Source organism: Crocodylus porosus, unplaced genomic scaffold (genome assembly GCF_001723895.1).
Source record: "Crocodylus porosus isolate Cpor-Errol unplaced genomic scaffold, CroPor_comp1, whole genome shotgun sequence".
NCBI lineage: Eukaryota > Metazoa > Chordata > Crocodylia > Crocodylidae > Crocodylus > Crocodylus porosus.
This window is the reverse complement of record NW_017728913.1, coordinates 26248626-26267447: the sequence shown is the minus strand read 5'-3', so window position 1 is coordinate 26267447 and position 18822 is coordinate 26248626. Positions and strand designations below refer to the sequence as shown.

At 37.3% G+C, this 18822-nt stretch overlaps 1 protein-coding gene across 1 annotated transcript in view; it reads right to left on the bottom strand.

The window, feature by feature from the left end:
- The window catches only part of GALNT7 (polypeptide N-acetylgalactosaminyltransferase 7), a 96396-nt gene that overhangs the window by 6733 nt on the left and 70841 nt on the right, over positions 1 to 18822 (bottom strand). Inside the window, exons 4-9 of the mRNA XM_019534617.1 lie at positions 13978 to 14108; positions 13656 to 13735; positions 12496 to 12678; positions 9017 to 9134; positions 7539 to 7661; positions 3292 to 3510 (exon numbers count right to left, since the gene is read on the bottom strand). Of these exons, the coding sequence (XP_019390162.1) occupies positions 3292 to 3510; positions 7539 to 7661; positions 9017 to 9134; positions 12496 to 12678; positions 13656 to 13735; positions 13978 to 14108 (854 nt within the window). The remainder of the gene's footprint in view (positions 1 to 3291; positions 3511 to 7538; positions 7662 to 9016; positions 9135 to 12495; positions 12679 to 13655; positions 13736 to 13977; positions 14109 to 18822) is intronic.

Genomic DNA, 18822 nt, shown 5'->3' with positions numbered 1-18822 from the left:
TTTCAGAAGAAAAATAGATTTATGACCCTATTGTACATACCATTTGGAGACCTAGTATAAGCTAATACAGACAAGTATTCTAGTGAGCATGTTGTATCAAAGTTTACTTGAAAATTAAAATGGTCACATCACCATATTTACCCAAATCCAAGACAACTTTGAATTTAAGATGACCCCCCATAATTAGATTCTATAATTGACATATAAATAGCATCTAATTATGTGGGGGGTCATCTCATACCCATATAAGATGGTAAATATATGTTTCCATTCACTGGAGGGTGATCTTCAATTTTTCCCCCTGATCTATGTTGGGAAAAGCAGTAGCAGGGTTAACTTCCTAACTCTTCACCCATTACATCCTCCTTCTCCCAGTGCCTGCCCCACTACAACTGCTTCCCCTACCATTCCCCCATCCCCCATATGCCTGTCCCCTAACCACTTGCCCCCTCTCCACTACTCATCTTGTTTGGTTCCTGCCTCTTGCCATTTGCCCCCACTACTTACCGTAGGTGGCAGCGCTAGCTCTGGCCCAGAGCACATACTGGCCACAGTTCAGGAAACACCAGTGGACAGCTTTGGCCCAGCACAGGACAGGCACAGACATGGTTCCAGCCCCACCCTTGGGCCTGGGTCAGGGCCAGAGCCATAGCAGCTTCCTTGCCACAATGTAGTCTTCCCTGTGCTCCCTCCCTGCACTCTGGGGTCTCCTCCTGCTGCACACCCATTCCCCTGCCACATGAGCCACCTTAAGCCACCCCAGTCCTGGCCAGGCAGCTTCATTATTTAAGCAGAACCGACTTGTTAAATGCACCAGACTGCATTTATTGGGAAGTCATGAACTTACAAAATTAATGACATTTGTCCATCATCCATAAACCTAGTGACCTGGTTTAGAATGAATTTCAGAAATTCTTTCTACACCAGTGGTTCCTCTAAAAATACAAACAAGAAGGGAAAACGATACTGAAAATATTTACTTTTTTTAAACCAGGGGAAAATCAGTGGAAGATGGACCTGAAAACTAAGTAGCACTCAATAAGTAATCCTTTAAATATAAGGGGGGGAAATAATATGAAGGTTAACGAAGTAGCACAGTTGAACAACTTTCTTGGCCATCCTGGCTGCTTACAGATGTGAAAAAAACCCAAAACAAAACAGCAGTTTAGTTTCACCTTACGTCAAGTGCAGCACGTGCTTAGAAGCAGCATCACGTTAGTTTGAATCAGCTATTAGATAAAAGCACCAAAAAGCCCTGCTGAAGCACCTGATCTATACAGACGCTGGGTAGCCACATCAAACTAATGTGCTTCTTCTTCCAATAAAGAGCCGGGCATTTTTTCCTTCCACATCTGTCAGTGGCCCCTGTGGCAATATTACATAGATGGAGCAAATGAACATAAGACTCTTAAGTCTTTGTGTGATAACTGGTAGCCAATTAAAATAGATAAAAGCAAATTATGGAGAAGCATGTTGCTTCTGGATTGCTGCAACACTATTTTAAGCTTTCCAAAGCTTCTGACTGCTGTTTCTGTTCTCAGGGGTATCCTTTACCAAGCGTACTTCTTTACCTTTTTTCTTCCTGATACATCCATTTAGTCTCTTACAGCTTAGGAGCAACACGTAAAAAAATTTTCTTGTTCGTGTGCAGGTTTCAGCATCTGTAAAGCTGATGCACTAGCTGATCCAGTACCCTTGGATAAGAAATATGGCTTATGGAAAGCACATTGGTGACCTGGGATTTGCCGTACCTTAGACTACACAAATTTTGTACAGCCAATTCCCCACAACACGCTATCTGTAGATACTAATAAATTCCCCAAATCCCCACTATACACTGTACTGCTCTGTGCTTCAGAAGTTATATGAACAGATCTTTTATGGCAGTGAGTTTCCCTAAAGTACTCCACTATACATCACATGGATTAACCAACTGGCCAGAAAATAGGGTGGGACACAGGATTCATCCTCTGTTGGCTAGAATACTTTTTATCTTTGTCTTCACATCCTTCAAAAATTAATTCAATAAACTCATAGGGCATACAGGACAGGGCTTCTACAGAAATAGTCAACTAACTGGAAGAGAACAGAAAAAAGCACTGCAGCACTGCCTGGTCATTAAGCAGGAAATTCAAGTTAAAAGACAGACTTTTGTAAAAGTGAGTGTTTAAAACAAACAAACAAACACACACACACCACAAGGGGGGGGGAAGAGTTTGAAAAAGTACACTGAATTTAAACCTTGCTTCTGGTTATCCTGTAGTCAAACGAGAATGCTGAAATTATGAGATCCAAGAATTGTAATTGCATACTATGATATCTTATTCAACTATAAATAATAATTAACGCTAAGATGGTACTGCTAAGAAAAAGTGTCCAACAAGTATGTTTATAATGCATTTCCTATACTACAAGGAATATGCTACTAGCCAGTTTTATGCTAGAAAGAGGATTATTCCAAATAAGTAATCTTCCCCAATGCCTTCTTTATATAAACGCCTTCTTTACATAAACCAGATGAGAATTCATAGTGAAAGAAGGCACAGGGTTGTAGATATCAATGAACTACAATGACAGGCTGAGAGCTATGGGGCTCTTTGGCCTGGAAAAGTGCAGGCTCAGGGGTGATCTGATGGCCACATATAAGTTTATCAGGGGTGACCACCAGTATTTGCGGAAACATTTGTTCACCAGAGCGCCCCAAGGGATGACGAGGTCGAACGGTCATAAACTACTGCGAGACCATTCAGGCTGGACATAAGGAAGAATTTCTTTACTGTCTGAGCCCGCAAGGTCTGGAACAGTCTGCCATCAGAGGTGGTTCAAGCACCTACATTGAACACCTTCAAGAGTAAACTGGATGCTTATCTTGCTGGGATGCTATGACCCCAGCTGACTTCCTGCCCTTTGGGTGGGGGGCTAGACTCGATGATCTTCTGAGGTCCCTTCCAGCCCTAATGTCTATGAAATCTACGAAACTTAGCACAGAAAAAGTAATTCTGAAAATACAGTGTAATTAATTACATTTAATTATAAAAATAAAAAACCCTACATGTTCAACCTCAAGGCTCAGTCACTCTCTTATACTGTACATGAAGATTATGAATGAATCTTTATACCCGTCTATCAGGTACTTTCCTAACCCAATAAGTAACAGAATAAATCTGTTGTGTTCAGCTTAAATATCAAAATGCTTATCAAATACAACACCATTGGTTTCTCTGAGGATTCATAACCTTAACAAAAGAATCTCTAATAGGTGTTCTTTTTACATGTGTACAACGTACATACCTCTCCCCACTCCAAATTTTTAGGTGGTAAAGGATAAAATGAAATTATATCATAGGCTATTTCTTCCATGAACCATTTAAAGCTTTTGCAGTTGTGATCCTCCCGGAACTTTTTAAGCTCAGAAATATCTCCATATGGTAGTGCTTGGGTCTCTGGACGACTGGCATAAAAGTAATCTTTGTATTCATCCCACCACACTTCCACGACTCTGATGTAGTTCTGTGAAAAAAATTGATCATCACTACTAAAAAAAGTTAATTCAATTAAGTTTTTAATCCCACCAATTTAGAAATTCTTCCTGTAAAGGTATTAATGCATGCAGTTATTAAAACATACTCATAATCTGCCTTCCTTAAAAGCTGATACAGTAATAGAACATTTTTTCATGTATTTTAGAAGTAAAACTGCTGAAGTAAGCAGGCTTAACAAGGGATCTAAGACATTGTTAAGTCTAAGGGACTTCTTTTCTGTTAAGAGATATCAGAGTTTGCTTTCACCTTCTACACATCCTTCTCTTAAACTCCTATTTATTCTCCAAGGGATTCTACAGATGCAACTGACTTAGATCTTGAACATTTAAAATGAGAGAGAGCTTTCATCTTCTCTTTTATATCTGGATTGGCTTGTTAATATTAATAGAAAGTATTATTACAAAAATTCCTAAAAAAAAAAAAATCAGTAATAAAGGAAAAAAATTATTGAAGAAAGTTAAATGGACTATAACCATCCCACAATGTTCCTCATCTCCCTTCATGGAGCATTACCTGCTACCTAATTCTATTTATTTTCTTATATGACGCTCATTGTAGTACCAAAGCATTTTCTATAAGCATATCTGAAGCATGTGTTTTTTTCAGCATGGTAAAATATTACTATCATAGGAAAGTAGGGCTGGAAGGGACCTCTCATGAGGTCATTGAGTCCAGCCCCCTGCTCAAGGCAGGGTCATCTCTGACTAAACCACTGAAGTCAAGCATCTGTCTAACTTGGTCTTGGAAATATCCAGACATGGATATTCCACAACTTCTCTAGGTAGCCTGTCCCAATACTTGATCACCTTCATATTCTGAAAATTCCTTCTAATCTCCAATTTAAACTTCCTATGCTGCAGCTTGAGACCATTGTTTCTACTACTGACTGCTACAGCCACAGAGAAATGGCTACCTTCTTCCTCTTTATAAAAATATCACCCTTTAAGTATTTGAAGACTGTTATAAAATCCCACCAGTCTTCTCTTCCCCAGATTAAATTATTTTAGGTGGTAAAGGATAAAATGAAATGAAATTATATCATAGGCTATTTCTTCCATGAACCATTTAAAGCTTTTGCAGTTGTGATCTTCCCGGAACTTATTTTAGTAATTTCAAAATTTAGTAATTTCAAACCTTTCTCATATGTCATGCTTCCCAGGCCCCTAATAATTTTTGTAGCTTTCTGATGGACTCTCCAAACTGTCCACATCCAGATATAGTGTATCTGGACTTCGGCAAGGCTTTTGACAAGATCCTGCATGACCTTCTCATAAACAAATTGGAGAAATGTTAAATATATAAAAAACTACTACAAGGTAGATAGATAACTAGCTAAGCAAAGGGTAATTATTAACAGGTCCATGTCAGAATGGCAGGAGGTTTCAAGTGGAGTCCCACAGGGATCTGTCTTTGGCCCAGTATGTTCAATGTGTTTATTAACGATTTGGATGCTGGCACAGAAAGCTTCTACAGCAAGTTTGCAGATGAGACAAAACTGGGGAGGACTGCAAACATGTTGGAGGATGTGAGTACCATTCAGAAGGATCCTGACAGACTGGAAAGTTGGGCTAGAGCTAACAGGATGAAGTTCAATGCAAACAAATGCAAGGTGCTACACCGTGGTAGGAGTAATCAAAAACACAAATATAAAATGAGTGATACCTGGCTGGATGGCAGCACTATGGAAAAGAACTTGGGAGTCTTGGTAGACCACAGATGCAATATGAGCCTTCAGTGTGATGTATCTGCACAAAAGGTGAATGCAGTTTTGGAATGCATCCATAGAAGCGTTAGGTACAAGCCAGAGGAGGTAATAGTGCATCTCTGCTTGGCACTGGTTACTCCTCATCTGGAATAGTGTGCACAGTTCTGGGCTCCACATTTTAAAAAGGACATGGAAAAGCTAGAAAGGGTCCAGAGGTGGAGAGCAAAAATGAAAGCAAGTCACATGAGAAGAGACTGAAGGAGCCAGGCATGTTCAGCTTGCATAACAAATGCTTAAAACTGCACAATAGCAGTTTTCAAATACCTGGAGGGCTGCCATAAAGAAGAGGGAAAACACCTTTTCTTTCTTGCTGCACAAAGGAGGACAGAAACCAACATCTTGAAGTTGCAGCAAAAGTCGTTTAGATTGGATATCCAGAAAAACCTTTTCACTGTTAGAACAGTGAGGCAGTGAAATAGACTGCGTAGGCAAATTGTGGAATCTCCATCACTGGAGGTGTTCAAGAAGAGGTTGGACAGCCACTGGTTAGGGATGACCTAGGTGTAGCTATGCCTATATTTTGCTATGGGTATTTCCCGTGCTTCTGGGCTTTGCTGGTTGGCCCCACTCCTCCCTTTCTGCTACATGTTGTTAGGGTAGCTTATCATATTTTATGCTTTAAAGTTGCACCTTGCTTACAGAATGGTGAATTACAGTATTGTTTAAAGTTTTCTTTTATATTCAGCCTTATTTAATCACTGCCTTATTTAATCAAGACCAAATTAAGCGATGTGCTTGTGATGGGTCTGTTGAACAAAGAAATATGCTGACAGGATAAAATATGGACAGGACGCTGACTGCAGAGAAACCAATCCAAAAGCAAGAGTCATCAAAGGAGTGAAGTTAAAGAAAAGCATAAAAGGGGGAAGCAAGAACGTTAAGTGTGTCATCGTTGTCATCATAAATCCAACCTTCAACACCTGACTGGACCGTCCCAGCTAACTACGCACCCTTTGCTTCAGGAACTGTGTGCCCTGCCTCTTCTGTTGAGCAAAGTAACATCTGGGATTGGGTGAGATCATTGTACAAAGTATTTTTTTCTCTCTGAATATAGAAACTACTAAGATAATACTTGCTGTACTAATAAAGTCAGACTTTGATTTTAGGACACTGAGTTCTCTGTGTCTGTATTTCTTGTTCCGTTTAAGAGTTAACTGTGTTCTAATGATTCCCAGGTACTATCTAGTGAACAGTGGTGCTAACAATGTGTCAGGGTGATTTTAATTTTCCCTCAGAGACATTTGTTGTTGGGTACAGCCAAGGCTGGGAACTCTGACTGGGGTCCTGCCGGGACCAAAGCCAGAGGTTCTTGGTTAGAGGGTCTTGTCCCACTGCTCAGGGTCAGGCCGACTGCCATATTTGGGGTCAGGACTGTGAGTTTTTGCCTTCTTCTGTAGTGAGAGGCATGTCCTTCTACCCAGCATCTCTTGAGCATATCTCGATAACAGTTCATAGAAGCAGGACATTGGATGCCATGGTTTCGCTGCTTTACCTGTGGCAGGTATATTGTGTCAGGGTTGATGGTAGTCCTATGTAGAGTTTAGATTATGGATTTGTACAGAATGGTTTGGATAGGGATGATCCTGCCTCAGGCAGGGGATTGAACTAGATGAGCTCTGGAGGTCCCTTCCAGCCCTGCTCCTCTATGACTCTAAGACACGCTACAGTACTTTCATCTAGGCTGTATTTCCATAGCTTATTAATGAGAATGTCATAGGAGACTGTGCTAAAATCCTTGTTGAAGTCAAGCCAGACTAAACAATTAGTATGTGGTTAAAGTATGATGTCTAACAGTACACAGATCTTACTATTCATGAGTCTTTCTGCAATTTAGCTTAATCAGCTTCTGAAATGGACTAAACCAAATATACAAAGCCCCCTGATGTGAATAAAAATCTGTTATCTGGAGGTTGAGGAGATCACAAAATAGCTATTCCTAGTTATTTTCCTAGGTAGACAATGACTTAGTGTTTAAAATTATACTAATATTTTACCCAACAAAAATAAGTGGATTTCTTATTAAAAGCTTTTTATAAGCAGCAAATATTTTTAAATCAAATTTTCATGTTCAGGTAGTTAGAGGAAACAAATTATTGACTTTTCCTAACAAAAAAGTGATGGTTCTTTAAATAACTGTGTATTGTGCTACAGAAGGGTTGTATATTTAAAATTTACAAGCTGTCTTTGTAAGTTTAAGATGAAACCATTTTCTGGCTTTAAGTCAGTCTTACCTTTAACGTAGGGGAAGATCCAACATAGACTGGCGGTGGATTTCCTTGCCAACCCTGGAGACGATAGATGTGTCCAACACGAGAACAAGGAACAAACAACAACTTTCCTCCACATTGCCAGATCTGCAAGTTCAAACACAAAATGTTGTATAATAAGTACAAGTACAATTCCAATAGTATGTAAAACAAATTCTTCTTATTACACTGATTGTATAACAGAGAACCTCACAACAAGTCGTTCTTGACTTTAGGACAGAATGAAGACTTGAAATTAAAGGCTGGGGTTCTATCCAGTACGTTCTTCAGCAACTCTATGAAGTATCTTATAAAGTATTTTATAAAGCAGCACCTCAGAATCATCTTTTCAGGGTCACATTCCACTATTCTTTGAAACGGCAGTTATAAATGAGTATATAAAAAATGTGTCAGGTTTTATTTTCTTAAATATCAGTTCATATTTCATTTTCACAGATATTATTCTTCCTCTGATGCCCATCCCAATTTTTTTCTAAAGAAAATTATGTGGGAGACACAAGATCATTTAATTATCACAGACCTCTTATACTTAGGATTATTATAATTATTGTTATTCCAAATAAAAAGTAGGAATGGCTGATGGAACTCACAAAGAAAACTGCCCCTAACTGGGTATGAACCGAAGTAGTAATTTAAGCTACATATGGGCTTTCTTTTAATGGGACTTTGTTATCATCTTCAAAAGATCAAATAAGCAGGTAATGGAAATGCATTTACACACCAATAATATTTTAACATTAAAATGAAAATGGTAAAGAATACTGAACTGATACAGTTTGAAACAATAACAAAACAACCTCACGGAGATCACTCTGGTTCACCCATTAATTTAAGGAAAAGTACAATTTAAAGACAGTCCAAATAATGCTGCATTTAAATCTTTTACACCTGAAGATAGGTATGAACCAAACCCATGAAAACTGCGCCATTCTCAATCAGGTCAAATTCCATATGGCCATCAGCCAAGCTTGAAGAACTGAGACCACTGACAGTGTTATTCATTTCATAATTTACTTTCTTCTTCTTATCTTTATTATTCAACTACAAGTTTAAGGGTCCCTGTCAAAACTGTTGGATCATAAAATAAATTTGGCACTTTTACTTCTATTAATCAGGACACTGTTCTCTGGTCTGTCTGCCATCTGAATTCCTGTGAGTGCCCTGAACATGTTGTTGATGAGTTACTCAGCTAGGATTTTCTCCACATACAACCTTTCTTTTTGCAAGTGAATATTTAGTTAAAGAATTTTCTATGATGGTGAAGAACTCCAGGATTATTTTTCCTTTCCCAGGAGGACTGGGAAAAGGGAAGAACAAAGACAGGTTTAAGTTTTTGCAGTAGTTTGTATTTAAAGTAATCTGTATTTATGACAGTGGAGATTCTATAAATATTTATAATTTTTAGAAGTTCTCATTTGAAGGCAGATCAATTCGGCTGTTACCTTGTAAGAGATTTCAAAGTTTTCACCGCCCCATATTTGAAGACCTGGATCGTAGAGACCCAGTTCAAAGAAGAAATCACGTTCAATGGCAAACAATCCACCAGCCATTGCAGGAGACCTAAGAGAAAGAGCCACAAAAATAATTCCTTTAGCCAACAGAACATGAGTGTCTTTTGGAAAAAAAATAAATTTAATGTAAGGTTCAATTTGCTGTTAATACATGATAAAGATTAGATGAATGGCAGTACATGTAGGTATTATAAAGCTTGCTGTGATTCTTTTGATTTGTGTAATTTTTTAAAAGAAATAATTGATTTCATTGCTATCGTAAATTTCACAGAATACTGGCCAGTAGTATTCTGTTAACCAAATTAAATCTACAGTTATACCTTATTAATTACATCAAAAGAACCATTGTACCATTTCTTGATGCAGTTTAAAGTGGGAGTAGGAGAATAGACCCTATTAGGAAACAATCTGTGTTCTGAGAAGCTGCCACATTGAAACCTCACTACACAACAAGAGATCTGTTACAGAGCTCTATTAAAAAAATCAATATAACAACCATGGAAGAAAGATCACACAGAAAATTTAATTTATAATTACGGAGGCTGGAAAAGTAAGTTTTATGGAATTTTTACAATGTCAAGTTGTACAGGTTTCAAATTAAATGTTACTGTTTAAAAATTGGTTTTGCCAAAAATAGCTCTTTTACATCACAAAGAACTGTTACATGAAAAGATGTTGCCCATTCCAGTTGAATATTCTATCACTGTGATTGCAATCAAAGTTCTTTGGCAACTTGCTAGTAGTACCTGAGAATGTGAATCTAGTTTGCCTATTTAACTGAACATCTTTTGCCCCAGGCCTAAAAAGCCAAGAAGAAAAGATAATGAGTTAAGCTTCACACACCTTTGCAAATCAAGCAGTTTATCTTTAAAAAATGAATGGAAACAGCCACAGAATTGTTCCTGGTCACCAAAGTAATCTGTGGCACAGCTATGAATTGAAACCAAGTTTTTAAGACATGAGATAAACAATGTTTTCTGGTGGCAAGTTGGAATGACCTAGCTTGGGTCCAAGGCAGGCATGTGCTGCTTTTCTCTGCCACTTTCTCTGCCACCTGGTTGCGATGTGGCACGGGTGAGGCGTCCAGCTGCTCAGCCACAGACAAAGTCCCCCAACTGCAGGCCAGATTTGCGCCACAGGCTGTTGGTAATTAACTTTTGCTCTAGACTACCCTTTTAAGATTTCTAAATTTTTAGTTGATATAGTATATCATTTTAATATTAGTGGCAGCATATTCCCCTTCTCCACAGAAACGTAAGACTGAGCAAGTTAATAAAACCAGAAGTATTAGAATTAGCTCATGCTTTCTGAGTCAGCCACAAGGATGGCTGGTTACAAATGTTATGGATCTATTACTCCCAACCAGTGCAAATCCTTGTTCAGATGTATGGGGAATTCTTTTTATGTTTCCATTTACTATACCACTTATTATAGTGCAGGGGTCGGCAACCTTTTTGGGCAGAGTGCCAAAAGCACCTGCAAGCTTGACTTGGAAGATATTGCCATGCTAGGGGCAGATGGCAGGAGAGTTGGGGGGGGCGGAGGGGAGGGCATGATCCTTGTTGTGGCTTTGCAGCCCCAGCCACTTTCCTGCTGTCTGCCCCAAGGCATGTATGCCAAGTAAAATGCCTTCATGTGCCACACTCTGGCATGCATGCCTGGGGTTGCGTACCCCTGCTAGAGTGCCTTTCTAAATTGCTGCCATGTCACATGGATCCTTCAGCTATCAGAGAGCTGATAAATGTGATAGGACACCTTACATTTTACTATACTTTTGTTTTTTCTGTTCAGGGAAAAAATAACTAGCTTATCTTCCTACATTACTTTATGAAAATGTATACTTTGCTTTACTTGATTCATTCTGCCACAGTAAAATGCATCTACTTTGGATATATATTAGGATAAGGATGTTTTCAGGAAGTGATATATTTTTGTTTCAATTAGTATTTTTAATTATTACCTCCAGAGCTTTTCTGAAAACAGTTCAAATAGCTATTTCTATTGTGTATGCAAAGTGTGATCTCAACCTTTACCAGCACTAAACTAATATTATTAACTTTTCAGTGTGGACAGCATTCTTCTCTTACATACTATGAAGTACTGAAGAGACCAAAGCTTCATAATATTCTTGCATGTTTTGCCATTTTCACAAGTGACAGGATGAGTGCCAAGTGAAGCATTAATTAGTTCTCACAACTTGTTCGAACCACATATAAAACTAGATAAAGCACAACTTTCTAGAGCTGCAAAGATTATATTCAGATACATGTAATCTTGGTTACAGGGTTAGACTAGTGTAAAGGAAAAGCAGAGCAGAACCACAGCCTCTTAAGTAGTCTTGAAAGAAGTTCAGAAACCCACATTTTAAGCAAAAATTAAAATGTATTTTTTGTTGGAACAATATATCCCTCATGTATTAAAGGAAATAGGTTTGACAATGTTAAAATCACTAGGCTCCTCCCACAAGAGAGAATGGAATTCTGTTTAGTTGATACTTTGCAGAGGTCTAAGGAATTATCTGAAGATTTTAAACCAATGAGTGTCTTTTTAAAAGGTCAGATGTGACCTTTTAGTTTATTGGCTTTTGATACATGCACATAAAAGCTATATGCACACTTTCAAGAGTGATAGTAGACTAGAGATTTTATGAGCTAAAAACTATTTTTGAACACTCATGGCATGCTTATTATGGATCAAATAAGTAAACAGTTATTACTGCTCCCTGCATTACCAGTCAATTTTAGTACTTTACAAATTCTGTTAAGTCAATACACTTGGAAACTGAAACATACAAATGATTTACTTTTCCAAATAAAAATCATTAATCTAAAATACATCCTATATTTTGCTTGCAGTGTTAATTAGATAAAAACAGAGGTGGAGAGGTACAAGAAAGCAGCATAGACACAACCGAAAGATGCTTTTTTTTTTTTTTTTTTGACACAGCATCTGCAGTTGTTAGGAGCATTAAAAAAAAAACAAACAACCAAGCAAGAAGAACCTCTTTAGTAAATCAGTATCTACTTAAGAAAGGAAAAATGTGTAAGTGATTTAGTGATTACCGATACGGTTCAGTTTTGGTCTTTCTCATTTCCTTTTCTCTCTTGGACAAAGGCACCCTCTTCCATAGCATACTCCAATCCCATGCTCCTCTAGCAAACCCATCTTCGTCACCACCCCCTTGTGGTACAATCTCATAAGTGTTGCCCTCTATGACATCTATAAGCGGCACAGTGCATGTGGTTCTGCAGGATTGTGGATGGCGGCAGGGAGGATGAGGTTAAGTAGGTACATGGACCCATATGGTACATTTATGTGAATCAGAGATCATGGGAAAAGAAGGGGGAAAAATGACAGGGTTTAGATATTCATTCATTACAATTCACAGAATGAAAAACAGCACTCTTTACCGATAAGGCTCAGTTTTATGTTTTCTTTTGGCCTTTTCCTTGTGGCTTAACGGAATACGTTTCCACAGCAAACTCCAGTCCCAGGCCCCTCTGGCAAAACCATCTTCATCCCCACCTTGCTGTGGCTCAATGGAATAATCATTCCCATCTATATAATCTATTAGGGGCACAGTACATGTAGTTCTGAAACATTTATAGGAGGGGAAGAAAGAGCAGAATACATTTAAGAAAGGTAATCTGTCTAATCTAATAGATCCACTATTAACTTTTTACTATTTCTACAATGCAACTGAAATCAAGTGTAAAGATCAGGAAGATACTTTCCAATACATGTGTTATTGTAAGAGTGTCGAATGCACACTGGAAATATTTATTTCCTGACAAGGGGCTCTTAATAAAATATCTCCTATGGCCATAAAGAAAAAAATGGAAGCTTTGGTAAATATTTAGTATTTTCCATAATTCCTATCTATATTGAAATTCAAGACATTTCACTACAGTGAAACAATAAGAAAAATAAAAGTCTTGCTCTTATTTTTGCAACTATAGACTTTAACTATCCAAGACTGCTATATATAATTTCCTTATAAACGCAGTCTTTTGGAAAAAATATTGCTTTGTTAAACCATGAAAGTGTTTCAGTACTGGTTTTTAAACATACTGGCCAAACACATTGTTAAGATCACAGGGGGTTTAATGATCTGAAAAGTTCCATTACATCAAATTTTAGTACTCACATACACCCTCTCTCTCTCTCTCTATCCTTGCACCCTTTCTCCCTGCCACTCCCAGGCTTGTACTCCCAGTTTAAATACCATCTTTTTGCTCAGCTTTAATAACAATCTTGTTTATGTAGGTTCCTCCTTTGCCCCAAGTAAGCAAATTAGGATATTTCTAATAGGGTTTATAAGAAAGAATTAAGGAAAAACTTGTTGGCAGCTTTGTATCCCCCTTTCTTCAATTCCCCAATTAAAATAAGCTATATATTATTTGCATGACTATTTTAATTGTTACAGACAAAATCTTCTACTGAGTGATTACACAATAACTGTAATACAAACAATACCCTAGATATGGCTGAAACATGTAGATTGTTACTGTGGCTATTTTTCTTCCTAGAGTAGAATTCCGAGATAGAGAAACTAACAGGAAAGCATTACCTGTCCTTAGATATAGGAGCTACAAGTGGTGCATACCAATTAACTCCCACCTCACAATGGGCATCAAGGTAAACCAAAACCTTTAAAAACAAAACAAAAGAGGGAGAGATAATCTTTGGAGATTTTTCTGTACCAATGACACTGATTCAATAAAGCTTATCATTTTAAATTTCTGATACACATATGCATTTAAAAATTTACACAATAATGTCTTAAGAATTTAAGCTTGACTTACTTGAATAATATTCACAATATAATACCAACAGTTTTATGCATCTGTTTAAATTAAAAGATTTTTTTAAATTTATCAAACATTTTCTACCTGTCCAAGTTTAGCCTTCTGGGCTCCAATGCTTCTAGCTTGAATTAAACCTTCTCTCCTCTCATTTCGAAATACCTTTACAAGGCCATTCCACTGCTTAATATACTCCTCTAGTCTTTCTTTTAAGTGTGCTATCAAATAATAAAAAAAAAAAAAGTTTTCCACATTATAATTATAACCTTTGCACTTACAGAACTAAGTGAACATAACTGACCAGAGCTAACAAGTCTAGAAAGTTAAAACTCAAAATCATCTCAGATAAATATTCTGCAAACTATATTACAACCTGCTACTTAAGTGGGATGACACCTAGATTTGAAATTCTTTGATTTTCCAGTAGGAGCTACACGAGATAGTAACTTCACTCTATCAATTTGACCGTAAGACAAGAGGACTGACAAAATCATATTTTTCCATTAATACATGGGATGTCAAGTTTCAGGTTTTACTCGCATCCAATAAATTTGAGTAACATACAAATCAAATACAGGAAGTAAAGTGTTCGTTATAACCAACTTGTACCACGTCATATTTGACAGGAAGTGATGGAAGAATCCATGACTTCACTTGACACAATAGCTGAAGGAAGAAACATGCAGTAAATTCTGAGCAAGCAGTCCATGACTATTCACTAACTCACCTCATGATTTTGACTTGATATAAATTAATTGTGCTAATGTGTACAAAATCTTTGTTAAATTTTGTGTTTGGCTCCTAAAGCTGCTGGGAACTTGAGTGAAAACTCCAAAAGACCCAGATTTCTGCCCACCTTCCCCAGCTACACACAAGACCATACTAGCCAAGTCCATCTCTGATTGAGTATTGTTTTTTTTTTTAAGTAGAAACTGTATTTAATTAAAGGAAAATGACTAAGGGGACCAGATTGTGGTTCAACACCTGATGATCAAATCACAAGGACAAGCATAAAGTAAAAAAGATGGAAAACTACTGATGACAGCTAGAAGTATTATGAAGCAAAAAATAAGGTTTAAGAAAGGGTAGAAGATAGGTTGTATAGCAAGGCATTTTCCAGCCCCCTCTACAGCTGGCTTCTTAAGGCTGACCCACTGAACCTTACATTTAATAGTAATTGAATAAAATGGGTGGAGACCAATAGGGAAGTTTCTGCCCAGTGGGAGTTGAGCACCCAGGCTAGAACCCAGGGAGACCTCCCAGTTAGAACAGTATCCATCTCACTGAGTCGCATTGTTCCTGATCCCACCTTTGGCTGTCCAGGGGAGGGGATGCCTCAAGGGGAAGGTATAATGACTAACCTGGGACCTTGTGGCTGGAGCACTGTATTGGAAAGCAGGAGATACAGGCCTAGAATCTGGACCTTTCACTGCATCTAGCACCAACTAGCTGTGGATTTTTGCCTGACTACAGTTGGGACATATGCATGAGATTCTATGATTCTATACCTGGGCAAGCATTTGGCAGCACAATCCTACCCAACCAAAGCCTAGCCCTGCTGAGTGTACTTAGTTGAGTAGCTGAGCAGACATTTGTACAACTAAATTGTGCCCAGAATAGAACCGCAAAATATACATGCCAAAACTGGCACTTGTGCACCTAAGTTAATTAAGCTGTTCAGATTTGTTTACAGAGAACACCTTAACTTTAGTCTCAGGGATTCCTACATTTTACTTCATCTTTGATTAAAAAAAACAACACACCTCTCAATACGGATTGCAATTTAAATTAACAAGAGGGTACTTGCCTGAATAATTGCAATGAAAAAGCAAAACACAACCACATTTGTTTCAGTGATCATATACCAAGAAGAGAATTTTTTTAACCATCTCTCTTTGTACTACTCATCCGGACAAAATTTCCATAAAAGATTTCTAGAAATTTCATAGTAAAAATAGGTAGGCACAACATTAGACATGCCCTCGTCTTCCTCTCTTTGCAAATCTATTTTAAATATCTGCGTTACAAACATTTCACAGGGACATAAGCTGAGCTAGAAAAAGAAAATTTAATCTGTAAGACATAGTGTACATAGTAAGTGTGATCAGAAATTTAGAGAATGCATAAACTACAAGTTACTGGGTCATACTAAACAAATACTAGTAAAATCTTTGTATCAGAACATTATGTATTCTATCTATGGCATACTATATGCTACAGAAAAACTGTCAAGAATGTTTTAGAGACTTTTTAAATACTGAAGTAATTTTCAAATCTTTCTGTCTGTGAAGCAGCATTCTTTAGTTATCTCTGTGCAAGGGTCAAAGGGAGCCATAAAATCCTTTAACACCAATTGTGGAAAGCTTTGCTGAAGTATCAAGACTTTAAAGTTAATTAACTTAGACTCTTCCAGCTCTAGGAGTTCCAGTTCCCAATGAGAAGTCATGAATTTCCCCTTTCCTAATATTACAGGGTTCTAAGGTCTAGCTTTGTAAAATCTCAAGAGAGTAGATTCTACAGGCTTTACATCTAGAAAGGAAGTCACTGGCCTAGCAATAGATACAAATAAATCAAATACAGTTATTTGATGTCTTTAAAACTTAAATAGGTGGTGTGAAAGGGGAAAAAGGAAAAAACCTTTTAAAATAAATCAGAAAATATTCAGTCCAATTTCCCCAGATTTTGTTGCACTCTCAAAATTTAATGCAGAGGCTGATCATAATATTTAACAAAGATTCAAATATTCATCCAAATGTACTGATAAAAAGCAAAGTTATAAAAAACTTAACTAAATTTCTTCCCCTCTCATCTGTTCAGATTTTACCTGATTGATTTGCTTGCCACCTGTATTTTTCTAGTTCTCAGTTATGGTAGTTCCTCCTACATCAGTTATTGTTGCGAATTTCTGTTACTGTACCACTACTAATGCAGGGCCACGCATGTTAATGATCAGACCACCAGCACAGATAGGACCCTCATGTTTAACGATATTTGTAGCACTTTGTAATACAAACGTACTCAGATCACAATTACATGAGTCAGTAAAAACACTGGAGCCAAGTGTAGGCTCTTTCTCTTGCTTCTATTACCTTATAGGCAGCTGCACCAGGGGTACTACAAGAATGGGATTTAACACAAGTGGTTAGTGGAAACACAAACTAATATCACATGAGGACTACTGAAATACCAACACTGAAAGTCTGTGGCTGGTATAAATCAGTGGCTACAAATGAAGCTGTAGCAATTTAGCCCAGCTGAAAATCTGGCCCTTTTTCATCAGGAAGGATATTATGGCCTTGGATCAGCAAGGAACATTAGCTGAAGCCAAACTCTAAACATCCATCCCACTGACTTCAGTGGAACTATTCTCAGGATTAAAGTTAGATAAGTACTTAAGTACTTGAATCATGGCTTAAATGCAAAAAGGTGATAATGGAGCACAGAGTCTTACAGGAAAACTAGAGAAGGTTTAGGAAATATCTGAAGTTAAGGGTCCTGTAACAATATTTAAAATTAACCATTTCCTTTGTTATCAGACACATTTATAACAAAAGAAGATAAAAATTAATCTACACTCATAAAAAAGGAAGAAAATGTTGGAATTTATGCACTCCTCATTAGATTAACATCCAGTTAATATAAGAATTTCCATTTATAATATTAGAGCTATGGGAGCTTTATTAACTTGACAACGACTTGCAGTAATCACTGTCTTTCTCTACTTTTGACAAAGCAAATTAGCAAAAAGAAATAAATAAAACACAAAAGAAAGAGAAACCCAACAATCTGGAAATTCTTTATAATGAAAAAATATACCCAGAAGAGAAAAAAGAACACAGAAGAGAGAATAAGAAGAGAGTTGTTCAGCAAGAAAACTACTACCAACAGAATATAAAACAAATCGTTTTTAAAACATTAAAGTGAACGAACAGTAAACTGTTTCTTCTCCACAACTAAAATGGAATAATTCCCATAAATACAAGCCACGCAATAATGGGTACCCTTTACAATCTTCTATAATTTTGAATGTGTGTGTTCAGTAGTACTGCCAGCAGCAACATATTATCTTAACTTTTTTCTGGGGGAGGTAGGAAAATGATGTAAAAACTGTTCACAAATTCTCTTCTGTCCACATAAGAGCTCCATTCCCCATTACTAAGCTGCCAGTACAACTTATTCAGCACACAGAGCTCCTGAATAAGGGCTCAAGTTTCTCAAACAACTTTGTCTGGTAGTTACATTTAACAAGTTGCACAGGAAGTTGTGTCCAGACAGTCTCTGATGGCTGGAATGGCTGTTATAATCCATGTTTGAAACAGGTGGAGAAAGGAGAAAATTCTGAAGCTAACATCTCTAACTACTACCTGAGTACTACTTTGTGTTGGCTAAAAAAGTATAAATACACCATTGCAATTATTTGCCTAATTTAGATTTCATAACTCCTTCAGCAACCACAGTTCTGATCCATATCTCAGCAGCATATTTGTCTTTATTGTTTTCATATAGCTCAGCACACCCATACCCTCATTCTCTTATTACATCCCTTGGTTGCAATAGAAAGAAAAAACATGAAACAAAATCCAAGAGTGATTTGGATTGCAAAATAAAGTCAATTGGTTATTCCTATGCTACTTAAGTGTGCACCCTAGAATAGATGTTTCTTTACAGTATTATATTTGAGTACTGGCACAGTTAGGGGGGTCATAACATTTCATTCTGAGCTTAGTAGCTGATGAAATAGGCATAACTTCTCAAAATTTTGCAGCAGCCCAATTAAAAAAATACAGCATAACTATATTATGAACATTACATCATAACCATAACTGTATTGTTAAATTATGAATTAGTTATTATAGATTCATAGATGCTAGGGTCGGAAGGGACCTCAATAGATCATCGAGTCCGACCCCCTGCGTAAGCAGGAAAGAGTGC